Source organism: Macrosteles quadrilineatus, unplaced genomic scaffold, assembly GCF_028750875.1.
Source record: "Macrosteles quadrilineatus isolate MER2022 unplaced genomic scaffold, UCM_ALF_1.0 Scaffold_47__1_contigs__length_942521, whole genome shotgun sequence".
Taxonomy (NCBI): Eukaryota; Metazoa; Arthropoda; class Insecta; order Hemiptera; family Cicadellidae; genus Macrosteles; species Macrosteles quadrilineatus.
The window spans coordinates 674,228-691,860 of record NW_026542640.1 but is presented as its reverse complement, the minus strand read 5'-3'; the positions used below and the strand labels follow the sequence as shown (position 1 = coordinate 691,860).

The 17,633-nt window shown below is 36.0% G+C and overlaps 1 protein-coding gene across 20 annotated transcripts in view; it reads left to right on the top strand.

The window, feature by feature from the left end:
- LOC129005957 (RIMS-binding protein 2-like) overlaps positions 1-17,633 on the top strand; it is a 245,772-nt gene that overhangs the window by 158,108 nt on the left and 70,031 nt on the right. For 17 of the 20 annotated variants that reach the window (XM_054435014.1, XM_054435013.1, XM_054435010.1 and 14 more), the window contains 3 exons: positions 10,718-10,888; positions 16,648-16,799; positions 17,055-17,189. In XM_054435014.1, the coding sequence (XP_054290989.1) occupies positions 10,718-10,888; positions 16,648-16,799; positions 17,055-17,189 (458 nt within the window). The remainder of the gene's footprint in view (positions 1-10,717; positions 10,889-16,647; positions 16,800-17,054; positions 17,190-17,633) is intronic. The other 3 variants (XM_054435016.1, XM_054435015.1, XM_054435018.1) reach the window with 1 other exon arrangement.

Sequence of the window (17,633 nt, the reverse complement as noted above, 5' to 3'; positions counted from 1 at the left end):
GTATAACTAGGTTTGTTTCTTTTTCATTGGTAAATTAAGGTCTCTATAAGCTTTTGTCGCAGCCAAATGAGCTAGGTTAGATTTCCATACCAATATCGTAGTCTTTACTTCGTCCACTTCTATTCTAGATGGTTCCCATTACTATGTGCCTATTAGTCCCCTCATAATATAAAAAAACCTTGTAAAAGAAAGTTGACGCTCCTTAGAAGTATGAATCACTTTCTGTGATTAGATTTTTATGCAGGGGGTTAACACCTGTTGAAACCTGTTGCCAGTTGACAGACATGTATGCAGAAAAATGTTTCAAAGTCTAGAATGTGCATATGTGACTTAGAGAGTAAGGCTGGTCATATTTGCACAACAAAGTCGTTATGGGTGTTCATCAGTTTCCACAGTGATAGTGACTAAAGTGAAGGAAACTATGCTTGCTAACCGGTGTGCTTAAGACTACCAGGGTTGACCATAGTGCTTGACAGCCCAATAGAGCCCTTCCCTATCAGTTCAGCAATCTCTTTTCTTCAGTCACACCGCGGGCTGCAGGCAACATTTCTTTGGTGACTGCCTCAAACGAGATTGACAGATGACCGCAGTAAGCCTACACCATGCGAAACATCATACAAATTATAGAGAACCTACTAACTCCATCGAGCCCTTAAGACAACAAACATTTCCTACGTCCAAACACCTTACTCCTTTCAAGTCTGTCAACTGGTGAAGGACTTAAATAGCAGTTAACGACTGAGACCAGAGAATTCCTATCACAGAAATTGATTTATACTTGGCATGAATATAAGCATACTTGGCATAGTATAAGAAAACCTTTTTTACGTTATCTTATACTACGACGTGACAAGGCTAACACTCCCAAAGGAGTGGGAAACTGCTAGAATTGTTGTGGATCAAGTAAGGAACATGACACTGGTCTCAGATTTAGATTTAAACCAGCTCGATTTCCTTGATAGTGGCCTTAATTTACGGACAGCCCTCGTAATTAACCTTATTTGACAAATTTCTTGTTAATTTGTATTTGTGTTATAGTTTCACTACAGTATATTTGTAATTCATTTTCATCAGTAGGAATTTTGTCACTCATGGAGGCAAAGGGATTATTTTATCTTGATAATTATGAAGCTTTAAGGCTCCCAAGTGATTGAAAACCAAAATATATTTTAGTAATCTAATTTTCCTTAAAATAAACCTAGAAGTATGGATATTGAAACAGTTGCAAAAGATTTTTTTATTTATTAGTTGAGTCTATTTATAGACCTGAGTTGTGGTTGTTTGTTTGTCTGGAACAGCATCAGTTGGGTAGATTTTTAACTCTTGCAAACTTTCCCAAACAATACCAAAGTTGACAAAACAACTTAACTGAAATGGCTAGCTGATCACATTAGAACCAAGTTGAGTCACATTAAATGTTTGAGGTTGGACACATCAGGGAACGGTAAAAACATTACTTGTCATCACAAGTCGGAGTCATCATAATGATAGCTAGTTATGGGCTCGATAAAAAAATGTATTATAGTAATAGAAGTTGAAAAAGCTATCCAACTTACTTTATATAAACCTATGAAGACTAATAAAACATTTCATAATGATATTTTATTTGATAAAAGGAATTCATCCATAAAACTGTCAGCTGTTACTTTACAGCACTGAAACAGCTATATTTAAAAAAAACGGTCATATGTAATAGTATATTACGTTACTAGTCCTGAAAATAAGTGTTTACCGGACGAGTGTGGTCGTTCCCGTGCGAGACGAAGTCGAGTACGGGATTACCATACGAGTCCGGTACACACATTTTGGACGAGTTACGTACGATAGTTTACGCCATACTACTAAATCTGTACAAATCCTTATATATTTCCACCAACTAAAGGACTAAAAATCACTAGTCATAACCTCTAAAAGAGAGGTATGATTTTGTTCATAACCACTCATTGCCACCTAAATACAGTATAATCAGCTGATTGGTGTCCGGTAAAACTCATTGCAGTACAGTAGTACGCAATGAAACCCCATTTGAATAAGCTGGCGGCAAACAACTGTTTTCTGGACTAAATCCTTGCGTGCGAAGTTCGTCAAAATAGTGTAGTGTGGCGTGAAATATATTTGCCCATTCATACCATGCCATTATCATATTTAACAGTCATCATACAACATACGACTTCAGAGCTTTGTAAATACTCATCAGTTTGTTTGTATGTTATCTAAAACTGTCAGTATGTAAAACTATCGAGTGGAAGTGATTAGTTCAATCAGTGTTCAGCTTCTTAGTGTTGTGGTTAGCATGGTCTGATCTGATCTATGTTTAGTTAACAAGTTTGACATACAATGCCACTCATGTATGTTACCAAGCGTATTTAGTGCTAGCCGCTATACCCATGCTTTGTATCATGGAGGGGACAGGGAAGGAAACAATTTTGTTCTTTAAATATACACTAGTGTAGTGAGTCGGTGGCTCAGTCGGTAGCGTCGCGGACTTCGGGCCCAAGGCAGCGATGTCGTGGGTTCGGATCCTGGTCACTGCCGATAACATTTTATCAGTACAGTTCACCTTTGTACTGTACCGGCTCACTCCTTGCTTTGCTGTAAACGATCCACGCACGGGCGCTTAGTCTATGTGGACAGGCAAATGCAAGGTTAAAAGAGGTCGCCAACCTCTTTTTAAAAAAAAAAAAAAAACCAATATGAAATAGTTACAGGCTTATCATCAGGTTTAGAAACAAAATTCTATTGCAAAGTTTGTTTTTAAATAAAGTTGTTAAATTTAGGAAAGTGGTGAAACTTATCAGGCTAACTAGTGTGTTTTGAGTAGCACTGATGCACGCATGAAACTATGATTAAATTTTGAAAACTTGTGCTCACTTAAAACTGTATTTACTTGAAAAATCTAACTAGATTCTAAACTTTCATGTAAGAAATGATCTTGCATTAGCGTACTGTCAAGGAGCAAAAAATCAATCAGTTGAAATTGATACATTAAAAATTAAATGGAGGTATGTTTTACAAAAATTTCACAATAAGCAAAACTAAAAATACCAAACTTTCACTAAACTTTGCTCAGAAACCAAAACCCTATTGTTACTTAAGACATAAATTTCATAACTATAAATATAACATCATCAAACAACGTTTACAAACAACTAGTACAAATATAATTCCGCCCATTCCATAGTTTATTGCATTTACATTGTTAAGCTTCATTGGATTAAACGAACAAAAGTAACTGCTTACAGCCATTGACCATTAATATACACTCAATTTGAGTTTTGGATTTATATACTCAATTAGTACATTATTCAATGGTACAACTTAGTTTTATGATATTATTTTTGGTTTAATTTAAGCAGCTGTGTAGTGAAAGTAAATTTTACGGAATGTAAAAAAAGTAACAAAATATAACAAGCAGAAAATCTTTTAATTTTACAATAGAATAGAATGTAAGTGTAGTGTAGTTATTTGCATTATCCAAAGTCAAAGTCAAAGATAAAATTAAAGGTAAGTAGTAGCACTGATTATACACAAAATAGACTTTCCATGTAATGTAAAAAATTGAAGCCAAGAAAGTAGATAAAGTTCAGCACCATCTCACCTACTACTAATGTAGTAGTGTATTGGGTTTTACCATTTACCATTTACCATCCGGTGTCTTCTCCACAATCCAGGGATCGGGGAATCGTCAAACTTCTTCCTGATCAAACTTCAGGGGAATGATGGGTTTGTAGGCCTATTCACGTCTCAGGTGTTGGAAAGTGTGCTCCACAATAAATTCGAAGACTGTGTAGTATGGCCTATCTGTTAAGTATTGTTTTAGTTTACTATTGAAGGTGACAGGTTTTTTGATGGTTTTGAGTTGTGGTGGTAATAAATTGAAGAAGTAAGAGCCAGAGTAGTGAGGACTATTGTTGAATTTCTGCAATCGATGTTGTGGCAGGTCTATGTTATGTGTGTTGCGGAGGTTGTATGAGTGTTGTTCTGATCTCAGGGTAGGTGTCGATTGTTTTGCAAGTGTGATGGATTCCAACAGGTACAGGGATATAACTGTAAGGATTTTGTGTTCTCTGAAGATCGGCTTGCAGTGTTCTTGATTTGGCAGTTGAAAGATTGTCCTTATGGTCTTCTTTTGGATGGTGAGGATGCGTTCCATGTTCCTGTCCGCTGTGGATCCCCATGCAGCAATCCCATAACGCAAATGTGAACAAAAGAGGGAGTGGTAGGCTATTAATGCTGTAGTTTCATTGGCGATGGCTCTAATTCTTCGAACAACGTGGTGTGCAGAAGATAGTTTTCCACAGAGGTAGTCAACGTGGTCCTGCCAGCTGAGATGTTGATCGACATATATTCCGAGGAACTTTGTTGAGCGCGATAGGGGTATGCTGAGGTCATGCCAATTGCCACCAGATTCATGGTTAAATTCATGGTTAAATTTTAATATTCATGGTTAAATATTAAAATCAATGCAGTATCATAGCAAACAGCTGATTGATTTATCACTTGACGCAGAATATTGTCATTAGTTGGTAAACCATCTCAACAGATTGCACGAAGTTGTTTGGCTTCAAATTTGTACATTGCATGGGAAGTCTATTCTGTGTATAGGTAAAACTTGAAAACAGGACAATTGCTGTCCCCCATATCTGAGAAAAATTAATACTCACCAATAATGTTTAAGTCTATTTTTTTTTAATGTTTAGCCTTTGTAGTTCATAAAACTGATCTTGTTATTTCTAAAATTAATTAATAACATTTATTATTGCTAGAAGAGAAATTCCACCTCTGGTTTTTGAGTAATCTGGGTCACACAAACAATCCTAAGTTTTGACAAGGATGTGTACAATGAATTATGCAAATTATGTTTCCAGTAGCTTTTTAGATAGCCTACCCAATAATACCAAAGTGTGAGAAATGTGATTGCTATAAAGAAATATACAAGATGTTAAAAAACTCAAATAAAACTCTAAAAAAATTGCTTAATGATTTCAGGATCCTTCTATTTTCTTTATCTAACTCACAATACAAAATATAGGCTGAAATATTTTTTTCTTTAAACAATATACTGAAAAGTATCTTTTTTAACTTGAAAATTACCATTAAAGTTAACGATTTTATTTATACGCCAACAAACACCATGTGACCCACCATTTCAAGAGTGACCCAAATTACAAGTAATGTAGGTCACGTGACTGACATTACACGTAAAGCAGATAACGTGACTGATATTACACAGTGACTCAAACGCTTAAATGGGGAACTTCTATGTGTTATTAAACAAAACTTGTTTATCCTTTATTATAAAAGTGTCACCTTTTCGTTTTTATCGTCTGCTAATAACCGGTCACATTACACTAGGAGGTTCGTAATTTTCTTGCAAACCTCGCAGCCAAATTCTTGCCGCCCACATTGTTGTACAATCCCGCCCATCATCAGAATAGGTAAAGTAAAGAAAGTAAACAGAAATAATTTTCTATTATATTGTGAATTACCAAAAAATTAATTCTCGACATTGAAAACTCATTTAAGAGAAGTAATTTGGGTCACACAATTCACCAAAAGTAATTTAGGTCACACATTAGATCCTCAGATTTTGTGACCCAAATTACAGTGACCGACATTAGCATTTTCACTCTCGTCATTTACTAAAATGGAACATAGAGGCCATGGTTCCCTTTCTGGCCATAAGTTTGGTAAAGTATGCGTTTGACTTATATTTTCCTTATATTTATTTAATAAGTTATTATAAGTTATTTACCTTATCGTAACAGTTATTATCAGTACCGATCATTACACAAAAACTTTACGCTTACAAAACAGGTTTTAAAAAATGACTTTCCGAATAAACTGGAAAGCCTAGCATCACATAACGTCTAACCGACTTCACCCACAGTCAACAACGAACTGAGAGAGGCCGAAATATCAATCCGCCCGGAGTTGATAGGGTTGAAAGACCTGATGAGAACTGGTTCCAACCCTCGAACCCAGCATTACATTCACGGCCAGGGACGCAACTTTTATAACGATCGTTATTGCCAGTATAATTTCATTAAAAAGCCTGTTTGGTAATTTTTGTCAATATTTTAACATTAGAAATTGATTCAAACCAAATATTTAAAATTTATTGCCTTAATATTACTGAAAATATAAGCTTATGTATGCAACTTCTAAACTAGGGGACAGGGTTTTTGCAATAAATATACCCATTTTGGAACTTTTCAAACACACTTTTCTTTACTACATAGTATTAAAATCGGGAAACATAAACATTTTTATTCAAAGGAAGGTATAATAAATTATTTTAAAACTATTTGGAGCAGGAATAGATGGCGGAAGAGGTATAAATAGCTGGGGACAGCAATTGTCCTGTTTTCAAGCTTTTACTGTATAGTGAATGGTAGTAGACCTCAGGACACATGTGACCCGCATGTGACATGTAACATGTGACCTCAGTCTTTGGGCAAAACCCCTCAGATTTTGTGATAGTAACTAATTAAAAGCTATGATTAAAAAATTATATAACAAATATATAGTGTAACTATTACTTCTCTTAAATATAACAAGATGTATGTTTATCTTTGTGTTTGGAAAAACATTCATATTTTAAGACATTATCCAAACACATCTTAAGCAGTTCAAGATTGCAAACAAAATCTGTTACAAATAATTAAAAAAATATAAACAATGTAATTTTTCTACAGTTTGCACAAAACTCTATTAGTAAAATAATTCTCATAAACTTGACTATAAAAATTGGAGCCAAAGCTCAGGTCGATACAGCAATAATTATAAAATGTTACTTATTTATCAAATCAATGACACAATCTTAGAATAAACAAACCCCATGGATGTATAAAATATTAAATCAGCTGTGTGGTGTAGTGAAATGAAGTGAATTTGGCAGTTTTACTTGTCTACATTTAAAAATCAAAGCAAACGTAAACATTGTGAATTTTCTTAATGTTGCCATGGAGACTAATCAATGTTTAAAACTCTCACACCAGATTAAAAGCCCACAATGCAGAGACCTAGGTCGATATCAAAGCATGAATAGTTCTAAACAGATCCTTGCTACTGTTGCTATATTTATGTAAATTTTAAGCCCAGTTGGCTTAGTATTTTTTGCATTTACTTTGTACAAACAGACAGACAGACAGACACCACCTCTTCTTTATAACAATACTAGCTGCTATACCAGTGCTTTGCAACAGGGTGGGGACGTGGGACGGAAAAATGTTGTTCTTCAAATCCATCCTATGAGATAGTTAAACATACGTCATCGATTTTAGAAAATATATTTTTTTTATTCATTTAAGTGGTGATAATTTATCAGCCTATTCAGTAAAATATGAGTGGCGCTAAGAACGTATGAAACTGTGTAATTCAATCTTTAAAAATATACTTACCTAAAAGTAAAAGTGTATTCACTGGAAACCCCTATTTATATTTAAATAATGCTGCATCAGGGTAATGTCTTGAAGCAACAAATCAATCAGTTGACATTGATGTAACATGTTGGAGGAGTGGGATTCCCCCCCTAAGCAGGTGCCCACCTGGGGTAGTTCATCCTTATGTTTTCCTTCAGATTTGATCATCTAAAAATAAAACTATAACGTTAGCAGTTTGACAACTGAACTGTGACACACTCACTACGCTTTGTTAATGTCCTGGAGGGTGGACCCTTTTGGTGTTGGGCCTCTCATCATCTCCAACTCAGTCCTGAAACAGCTGCACACTTACTTGTTCCAGTGATGCACACTTTATTTCAACATTTACCTGATAGACAACATTTTCCAATATTTAAATTAAAATATACAAGCGAATAACGTCTACTATCATACTCAATTAGTATATCCATTCTTTGTTTGAAGTTCATTGTTGGTGATGGTGAGTTAATGTTGTTCAAAGGTTTATTGCGGACATTTTCCGTCACGAATGTAAAAAACAATAGACAACGTTTCGGGATCTGAAATCTGATCCCGTCTTCAGGTGAAAAAAACTTAACTAACACATTACAACTAACAATACACAAACGCCCAACCTAAGTTGGAATACACTACAGATGGTAGTAGTCAAAAGATATGCACTGTATAGCAGTCAAGTCATGATACAACATGCAATTGATAACAAATCACAAGATACTATAATCTATAAAAGGTTTAACGTTAAAAACTCACACAATGGAACACTAAGAGCACCGTACGCAACGACTCCACCAATGAGACTGAACCAACATGGCTGACCAATCGGAAACACGGAGACAACAGAAATGGCTTCCAGTCCTTGGAAAAGTAAAACCAACAAATTGGCGGAGCGATGTACGATGCCGCAAGATGGGTGTTAATTATGTTTATTCCTATCACGAGTCTTACTACGAGTTAACATAACATGCGAATTTTGAGGAGAACTCGTTATTTCCCTATTTATTGAAAAATTAAGTTCCCTATCCTTTAGTTCCTTGTTCAAAATGGGTAGCCAAAGTGGCCTTATTTCAACCGATGACTGACTGATTGGTTGATCTGCTAATTTAATGTATGAGGCTTCAATGAGTTTACGTTTGAAAAAATGAGGTTCCTTATGGACAATCTTTCCATCCTGAACGGGTCCTGAAGACGGGATCAGATTCCAGATCCCGAAACGTTGTGTATTGTTTTTTACATTCGTGATGGAAAATGTCCGCAATAAACCTTTGAACAACATAGTATATCCAGTAAGGAATATTTACTCAATTTACTATTGCTTATATTTTGCCCCCACTGGTGGGTTGCGGGAGCAATTTTGGTGGGTCAAGAGAAGAGAAAATCTTTCATGGAATCCCATGTTGACCATGTGGTCAGCAAAATCACATCTGGAATTTATGCAATTTGTAGAATGTCTAAATTTTGCTCAACAGATATTTTGAAAAAGCTTTATTTTGCTTTCATTGAATCCGCAATATCATTTGGCTTTAGTGTTACATCAAAGAACATCAAAGAAAAATTTAGATAGAATTTTAATTTTACAGAAAGTAGCAATAAGAATAATGTTAAATTTAAACTGGTATGTTTCCGTACGTAATAATTTCTTAGCCATGGGTATAATGACTGTGTTCGGCATTTATGTTTTCCATACCGTTCTTTTAACTAAAAATCTTTTGTGTAAAAGAACGTTACCTAAGCTAGGTGATAAATATGGCACCTGGTATAGAAACAAAATTGCTGTTGGTGCCCATAGATTGGAATTTTATAACAAAAAACCGTCATGTGCTGGAAGAATTTTTTTGGAAGGGCTTCCAGAGTGGTTAAGGAAAATTTATGATGGTGAAAAATTTAAACCCCAGCTTAAAATATACTTGTATAATTTTGATGAACTTTACAGCTGATATTATGTTGTAAGTTTAAGTAGTTTTAAGAATTTTGACGCCATTCAATGTACATACTTGTATGATTGATGAATAATGTTATTTTCTATTCAATTCAATTCAATACTGTCTTTCAATGAATAACTGATGAAGCCTATTGTAATAATGTATTACTTAATGGTGAATAAACTTCTTGTTTCTTGGGCTGCTTCATATTTCATCCTTGAAATATGATCACCTTTAGAGTTTTTATAATTCTGGTGAATAACATAAATAAAATTATAAAACAGTTGGATGTAGTTTCTGAATAAATTAATTTTTGTTGATGGCAAATTCATTAATTTTTTCCAGGGATTATTGCAGAAGTTTTCCATCACAATTAAAAAAACAAGTTTTTACAACCTTTCACGATCTGGAATCTGATCCTGCCTTCCATGAGGAAGTATCTAAAGCTTAAAGTTTAGCATACACACCCAAGTAGAGCTGGAAAGTCGCAAAATAAAAACCACCCAAAACTGTATATTAGTCAAAATAAGATACTGCTGAAAGACACATAGAGAGAAGGTAAATCACAATAGACACGTCTGCACAGGATGGTGGCTCAAATGAGATCTGGCAAGTCAGTTCAAACTGACTGAGGACTGGATCAGATTCCAGATCTTGAAAGGTCGTAAAAACCTTTTTTTCTTAAACCTGATTAAAATGTTTCAAAATAATCCCTCAAATAATATTAACGTCACCATTATCTCTTTTTCCACACATACTTTATCAAACCCATCTCCATTCACTGCCTCCTCTGAACTATGCGTTTTCTCTCAACTTCTTTTATTGTACAACATGGAAGCGAGTGAATGTAGTAGGTTGGGTAATAATAGCTATTAATGGTTAATGAGCTAAAATATAGGTGTGTGGATATTGAATTCAGCATCATTATTATTTTTTAATGTTTAACTTAATTACGGTACGATTGAACGATTTGTGTGTGTATATTTTGGGCCATTAAAACAGTTTAATTATGTTTTTTTGTTGTCGTTTATGCAAAGGTATTTTATTAAGTAATTTCAGAATAATCCAATATATCAGAAGTAAATGAAAATATCACATAGGTATCTGATTGAATTGTGTTGTTGTCTTTGGTTATCATGGGAGAGTTGGAATATTATTTAAGTTCAAAGTAGCATATAGTTAAATGAATGTTAAGTATTATAGTGTTTATCTCAATTAAACAAAAAAATATGGTATTTTTATCCAATAATTTTGATTGTAGGTTTCAAAGGTCCCTGGCCTGGATCAATGAATTTTCTCTAAGAATCTAAAATATTTATTAAAATTACATGTCAGGCATCAATATTGAAAGCATTAATTTTGACTGCACTGCAGGTTTGCCAGAGCCCCCAGTAGACATCCAAGTAGAGCCTGGACCTCAAGATGGCACTCTGTTGGTGACTTGGCAGCCGGCTACCCCCACCACCTCTGCCTGTAATACTCTGGTCACAGGATATGCGGTGTACGCTGATGGCAAGAAGGTCACCGATGTGGACAGCCCCACAGGTAGATGGCCGCATAAGTTGAATGGAAACCTAAAAAATTTTATTACAGTAGATTATCTATTATCCAACCTAAACTGATCGTGCCTAAGTGAAAATATTAGGTAGCAAAAGAAAATAATAAAAACCATTCCAACTGGCTGTCTACAGCTGGCAGAAAAATCACAGGAAAAGTTTCAGATATTCCATATCCAGGAAAAAGATTCCTATATTCAGAAAAAGGCCAAATATCCCTATATAAATTGAAAACCCACAAAATTTTATAACGTGACTCTGAATTTTATAACTTATTCTGAATATTTTCGTTTTTACTTAGGGAACTGTCTCAAGCTCAAGCTACCACTAGACCAGCTGTGACAGGTGGCCGAATTTTTAACAGTACATTAATAAAATACTTATAAGATATACAGAAAGAACATTAATTATATAAAAAAAAACGCCTGTCAGTGTCCGGAGCTCCATTTTAAAAGTGTCCTACCACTTGCTCACTGCGCGCACTGCACTAGTAAAACTCACGTTAGAGTTAAGAGGCGTCCAATTCACTGCCTCAAAAAAAAACCCTCTCACACTTGTGAGTCCAAGAAATATATAGGCTAGCCTACCTTCATTATATTACCGGTTATACCGGCTGATGTCTCTGGGGCTGCAGTCCCCTCCTTCACTAATATATTTGAGTCCAGTTGCCACTCGTTGCCAGTCTCAGTCGTATTACATAAAGTTGCTGAAGCTGAGCTCCTCACACGGTGTTGGCATCACCGCAGACGCCAAGTCCATGACAGGTGATCCCCCTCCAATTCTGGATACCGGCAGCTTCCAACCTTACACAAGAGAGACAATCATTAGCAACATTACAAAATGGCACTTCTCTGTACATTAGGCCTACCAGTTGGACCTTGAAGTATTAAACTTCAAGTGCCAAGCGGTAATTATTTTGGCTACTTCTCAAGGACAACCTTTAAACATTTCATCACAAATACAAACGTCATGGCCATGACCAGGGAGGCTCTTAGCTCCACCCTCCTCTAAAGCTCAAGCGCAGCTGGTAGCGGCTAACAGGTTATGTCAGGCAAGCGTACGCAGGCGCGAGCAACAGTCAAAATGAATTTGACACCAGGGAAGGCTCTCCTTCCCTCTCCCCTTCCCGGCTCAAGTGCAGCTGGAAGTTGCCAACGGGTTTCGTTGGGCAGACATACGCAGGCACGAGCAAAAATATGCACTCTATCTCTCGCATGTCATTGGGAGGGACTTATGACAGAAAAATTTTTTAAAACAAAAAAAAAATGAAATAACCAGGACTATTTGAGTCCTACACGAGCTTATTGCTGCCGAATGAGCGGCAGGCTAAAACTCATCAGTTCACATAATGCAGAGTCCTCGCTGGAGCTCAGGCCTATCATGTGACTTCAACTTCACGAACAGTCCCCCACCGAAAAGAAAAAAACAACACGGCTAGCGCTTACAACAGAAGGCTGATGATTAATCAAACAGGCATTCTGTAACCATCAGCAACCAAATTGTTAATGGTTCTGATGAAAGATCTCAAACTAAAAAAACAAACAGCGCTTCAACAACATCCGGACCTAGTCCAAAGGAGATTCACCATGTTGCCGTGTGTATTATAATACTGTACGGACAAGCAAGGCAATCTCAATCACGGCCAGCCACCTTAGGGCTCAGACCAAACTACAACCATGCACAATCAAAGGAAGCCCATAACTAAATGGGGGGTGCCTACAATGTACAAATTAACTATATCTTCTTAATTCTTATCATTTTTTTTTACTTTTTTCCAGAGGAGTCTAAATTTCCATTTAATTAATTTGATTAGGCCTACAAAAAAAATAAAAGAATTTAAAAACAAGGCTAAAGCGAGTATACTTTACCCCAACTTAGCTCAGGCCCAGTGATTTGTAATCACTTACTATTATTATACTTATACAACTACTCAAACCAATTCCACCCGCAGGGACAATGTTGAGCTACTGCTCCAACAGCTGGTCCACCGCAAGGAGACTCTATGCCTCGATCGACGGAGACAGCAAGAGACTGGCTCACACTCCTATACAAAACTGTAGGCTGTATAACAAACAAAAAAAAAGGGTTATCCTATGCACATCAACATATATTGGTAGGCTACTAATTCACCTCCAGCATTGAATTTTTATAAAAAACATTTCCCTCCTACTATCATCAGCATTGCTTGATTTATTTTCCCTTAACAAGAAACAAAGACAACGGTATTTGTATTCTCCTAACTATACACCAGAGAATCCTCTGGCGAGGGGTTAGCCACGGCTTAATCACAAATGTTACCGGATTTATTTAGGTTAAGGTCCTGTCCAAAGCAGGAGCAAAAGAAGATACACTCCAAATCTTCCCCCATACCGAACACACATTGTGAGAAAATTGTGACATTTCCCTCGGCTCATTAGAAACTCATCATATCGGAAACTAACATGGATAAATGCAATTCATCTCAAAAACAATTTTTTAAAGTTAAAATTTTTTTATAAATAGGCCTAGAGTATGATTTATTCCTATGTTCAGCTGTTCATAACTTCATAAAGTTATATTTTTTACTTAAGAGTTGAAACTATCAAATTATTGATTAGCATCACATAAGACAACACTCAGGGTTTTAAACTGACTTCAGTCATTCACTAACGCTAGCTGATGATAGCAGTTAAACAACAGTTCTTCAATTTTTTGTTTTATATATGAATCCGATAATAAATTAATCCCAGTGTAAATAAATAAAGATTATTATATTTATTTCAGTGTACAGAAAAGAATGGCAACTAAACACAAACATCTCTAATTACTCAGTATACTCACTCAGACTTGGACCAAGCGTTTGACGAATGATCAAAACCTCCTACAATGCTTAAAAAAAAACTCAAAAATTAATCCCTTTCCCAGATACAAAAAAAAAACATTTAAACTCCTCTTTTTAGTCTTTCCACATTGCACACCTACCTTGTGTACACACCTACGTCTCATCAGAGGGTCTGCGAACCCCTAACAGGTCCAACAGAGCACCTGCTAAATCACGTAATATCTTAACAAATCGCGGCTAGGTTCGTTGGCCCACGCCGCGGCCTTTACACGCTAACCCAAGTTTCCAGCAAAGCCCCAAAGGGTTGCTTCCATTTTTTTAATGTTTTTCGTTTTTACTTTTTTTACTTGTTACTCATTGGTTGTCCACTTTTCATAATATACACAAGTTTTAGAGACCAAATCATGTTACGAATCATACAAACTCAAATTATTTCTCGCTGCGTTCCACAAAACTTGTTAAGTCTGGTAAAATTTGGAATTTATTCAGCTACCGTACCTAAAATAAACCATCTTCTAGATATCCTGACTTTAAAAGTCATCTATTTATAAACGTGCACAGTCATCACAGAAAAAACAAATTTTTTCCTACTTAGGCCTACTTTATTTTCCATACCCGAGTGAAATGGCAAGGCATCAATACAGAGGCAAGCAACATCCCGGATGGCTCTGAGGTGAGAAGGCAAGTCTTTAGAGAACAAAATTATGTCAAAAGAGACAAGGCATTTCCCAACCTTCAAGCCCGTCAGTAGGCCAGTAATGCTGACATCATTTAAACTAATAATTTTGTAATCAATTCCCATGGACTACACTGCTAATCATTCAAAGACAACAGTAATTATATTCTGTTTCATAATTCTATTTATTGACCACTTCAAAGGACATTTAACAGTCACTGGCGTTTACTGAACGACCCAATGAGCTGTCCCGAATAACAAATGTTACCTTAAACAGATTAAAATGAACAAGCTAACCACATAGAATCTGAACATGTCCTGCCACAGTAGGCTAGGCCTACATGACGGCCATCATTGGAACGCAGCTAAAATAAATTTAGTTTTACGAGTAACCATACACTTTGAAAGTTCTTTAAGTAAGCTTCAAAATTACATATTCCACGATAATTAGTTAAAATGTTCCTCACTTTCCTTTACTCTTACCTTAGGCTATATTTCAAAATTCATTTGTTATAATTTTTGCTGCAGGCATTAATCAAAATAATTTAAGTTCACGGTCGGTCACTATAATAGAAAACAAACATTACCTCAAGTCCAGATTACCTAATGCCTTATCTTCTCTGAACACTTAATTGAAATATTCATAGCCTAAATTTATATGAGTGACCAAAACTTAACTTAGTTTATCTCCAATTAATTTTTCCAATTAAATCTAATTATTCCGCCTTCCCCCAATAAGTTAAACTTCACCAAGGCACGGCCTAAACTTTATAGGAATAAGCTACTAGGTTAAACAACCATCAAAACAAGTTAGCCTAGTCAACTGTTAACTTAAGCTTAGACAGTAATCAGATGAATAACGTTAGGCCTATCCTACTTAAGCCAACAACTTCAATTATTTCACCCTTAGATTACACAAAAATTTAACTATTAAAACTTTAGCCTTGGTAAGCTTTCCAATTAAATATTTTTGAAAACCAAATAAAAATATTTAAGCCAGTTACTTAATTTATAAACTCACCTGACCTTTTACGCACATCTAACCTTAGTTTCCACAACAGAGCAGACGCCAGAAGCTGAAGTCGAAGTCCCTGAAGTTCAAAGTTTTAAACTGCAGACGACGACGACTCATTGCAGTCGCAGTGGGAGCGAAACGAATTAAAACACGTAAAACGACGGGAGCAGAACTGAAACGGACTGAGCGAGTCGCGACAGGGAATTACAACGAAATTATGATTTCTGACTGTGTGATAATTAAATAGCCAATTAATTTAGGACTCTTGAACCTAACCCCGCACTGACACCAAATGTGACAGGTGGCCGAATGAAACAACGAAAATGCGCTACGAATAAATAATTTATTAAACTCAACTTATGACAAAACAATAATAATGTATTTTGCTGTATGGAATCTATTTATGTTTAGTTTACAAATATAACTAGAATAAGTTACTGGGGAACATAGCCTCCCGAGGAGGCTATGGGGAAAGGCGACGCAACTTACATGACCGATTGAATTGAATTTAGAATTTAGACTGACTCAACTGAGTGCGCTCTGCCCATAGCCCAGAGTTGGGCGTGGAGGGGAACCAGCCAATCACGTTGCGGCTATGCCGCGTGACGTCAGTGCAAGCCCTGGGCGGTGTTGCTGCCTAACGATTCATCAGGGCATTAGGCAAACTATAGCTGCGCATTAACTGATTTCATCGAGCGACTTGCTGAGCTGTATCAGCAAATTCCAGCCATGCGCGTTACACTTTCCGAGAACTTTGGCCTGTCCGCTGAGCCATGCTGACGGAATATTCCATGGTGAGGCAACTGGTTGACGCAAAAAGCTGGGAGGTTAACAGTCCAATATTTCATACCCTCTTTTTTTATATTTGAAATAAAGCAAAGCTTCTGTGACGGTAAAGACAGGGTTTCCTGAGGGTGTAACAAAAACCTCCCCAACTGATGTGTAATGGGTCTGGGAATTTTTGGGGCCGTCACACAGCTCCCTTCCTGTGTGCGTCTTGTAGTAAAGTGTAAATACTTCAACATACTTTAACGTGATATGAGTAAATGTCATCAAATTTGCTGCTGTAGCTTAAATGTTGTATAATTTGCTTTTATTTTATTCATTGAGTACCTCTGAGTATTGATTGTTTAAGTCCTCAAAAATAAAAATAAAAACTAAAAATAGGATCCAACCTAATCAATGAGAGTATAAAATACATTGAACGTTGTTATATGTGTTATTGTTTAATTTTAGGAGATCATGCCCTAATTGATATCAACAAGTTATTGAGTCTGAATCCAAAACAAGTAACGGTTCGCACAAAGTCAAGAGATAATCAATCATCAGATAGTCTGCCAACTCCGATTCCTCCGAACATGCTCAAGGGAAAGCAGCATTCCAACAAGGTAAGCTTTACTCCTGTTCCCGTGGATTTGACCTTAGAGTATTTACGATTCTTATTCCTACAACTAATTCCCATATTTTTAGTTCTACTTCATACCTCAAGAGTGGATCATTTACATGGGTTTTTAAAGAGTAATTCACAAAATCAACAAAGTTACAGATGGAAGCCTGAGGATGGTGACATTGGATTATTTACCTTATACATTTTGGTCGGTGTTTTATTATTTCGTCCTGACTTTGTATTAACATCATTTCAGGTGGAGGAGCAAATAGAGTTATCATTGGGGAAAATTTCTTCTTGGTTTGCTGATAACCCTTTAGTATCGAATGTGAAAAAGACAAACATTATGAAATTTCAGCAGAGACCTCCTAATAGCAAAGACAATTTGACAGTGAGTGTTGAAATATGATTTGTGCAACAAAATTTTTAGGTTTGCATGTGATTGGCAATATTACGTTGGCATATTGGAAGTTACGTAGTTGACGAGCAGCTATGCTTGGCCGGCAGCATTGATAGTGAGTTAGTCACCGATACGTTCTGTAAACTTTCGATGTCAATGCATGTGAACATAACAGGAACTTGCTCCAACTACCATACACTGTGAGAGACTATATTTCTTATTTTCTTACCAGATCTAAAAAATTAAAAAGTCTTTGTCATCAATATACTTGATATTTCAAATTATTTAAATGTGTAGAAACTTCATTAGTCATGCTGCTACACTAATAAGAGTATTTTTTTACGATTTCTCGTCTATTTGTGTGTAACCTGTGGTACACTTCTAATCGTTTCATTTTTATGTTTTACTTACATTTGCATGAGTTTCCTTGTCACT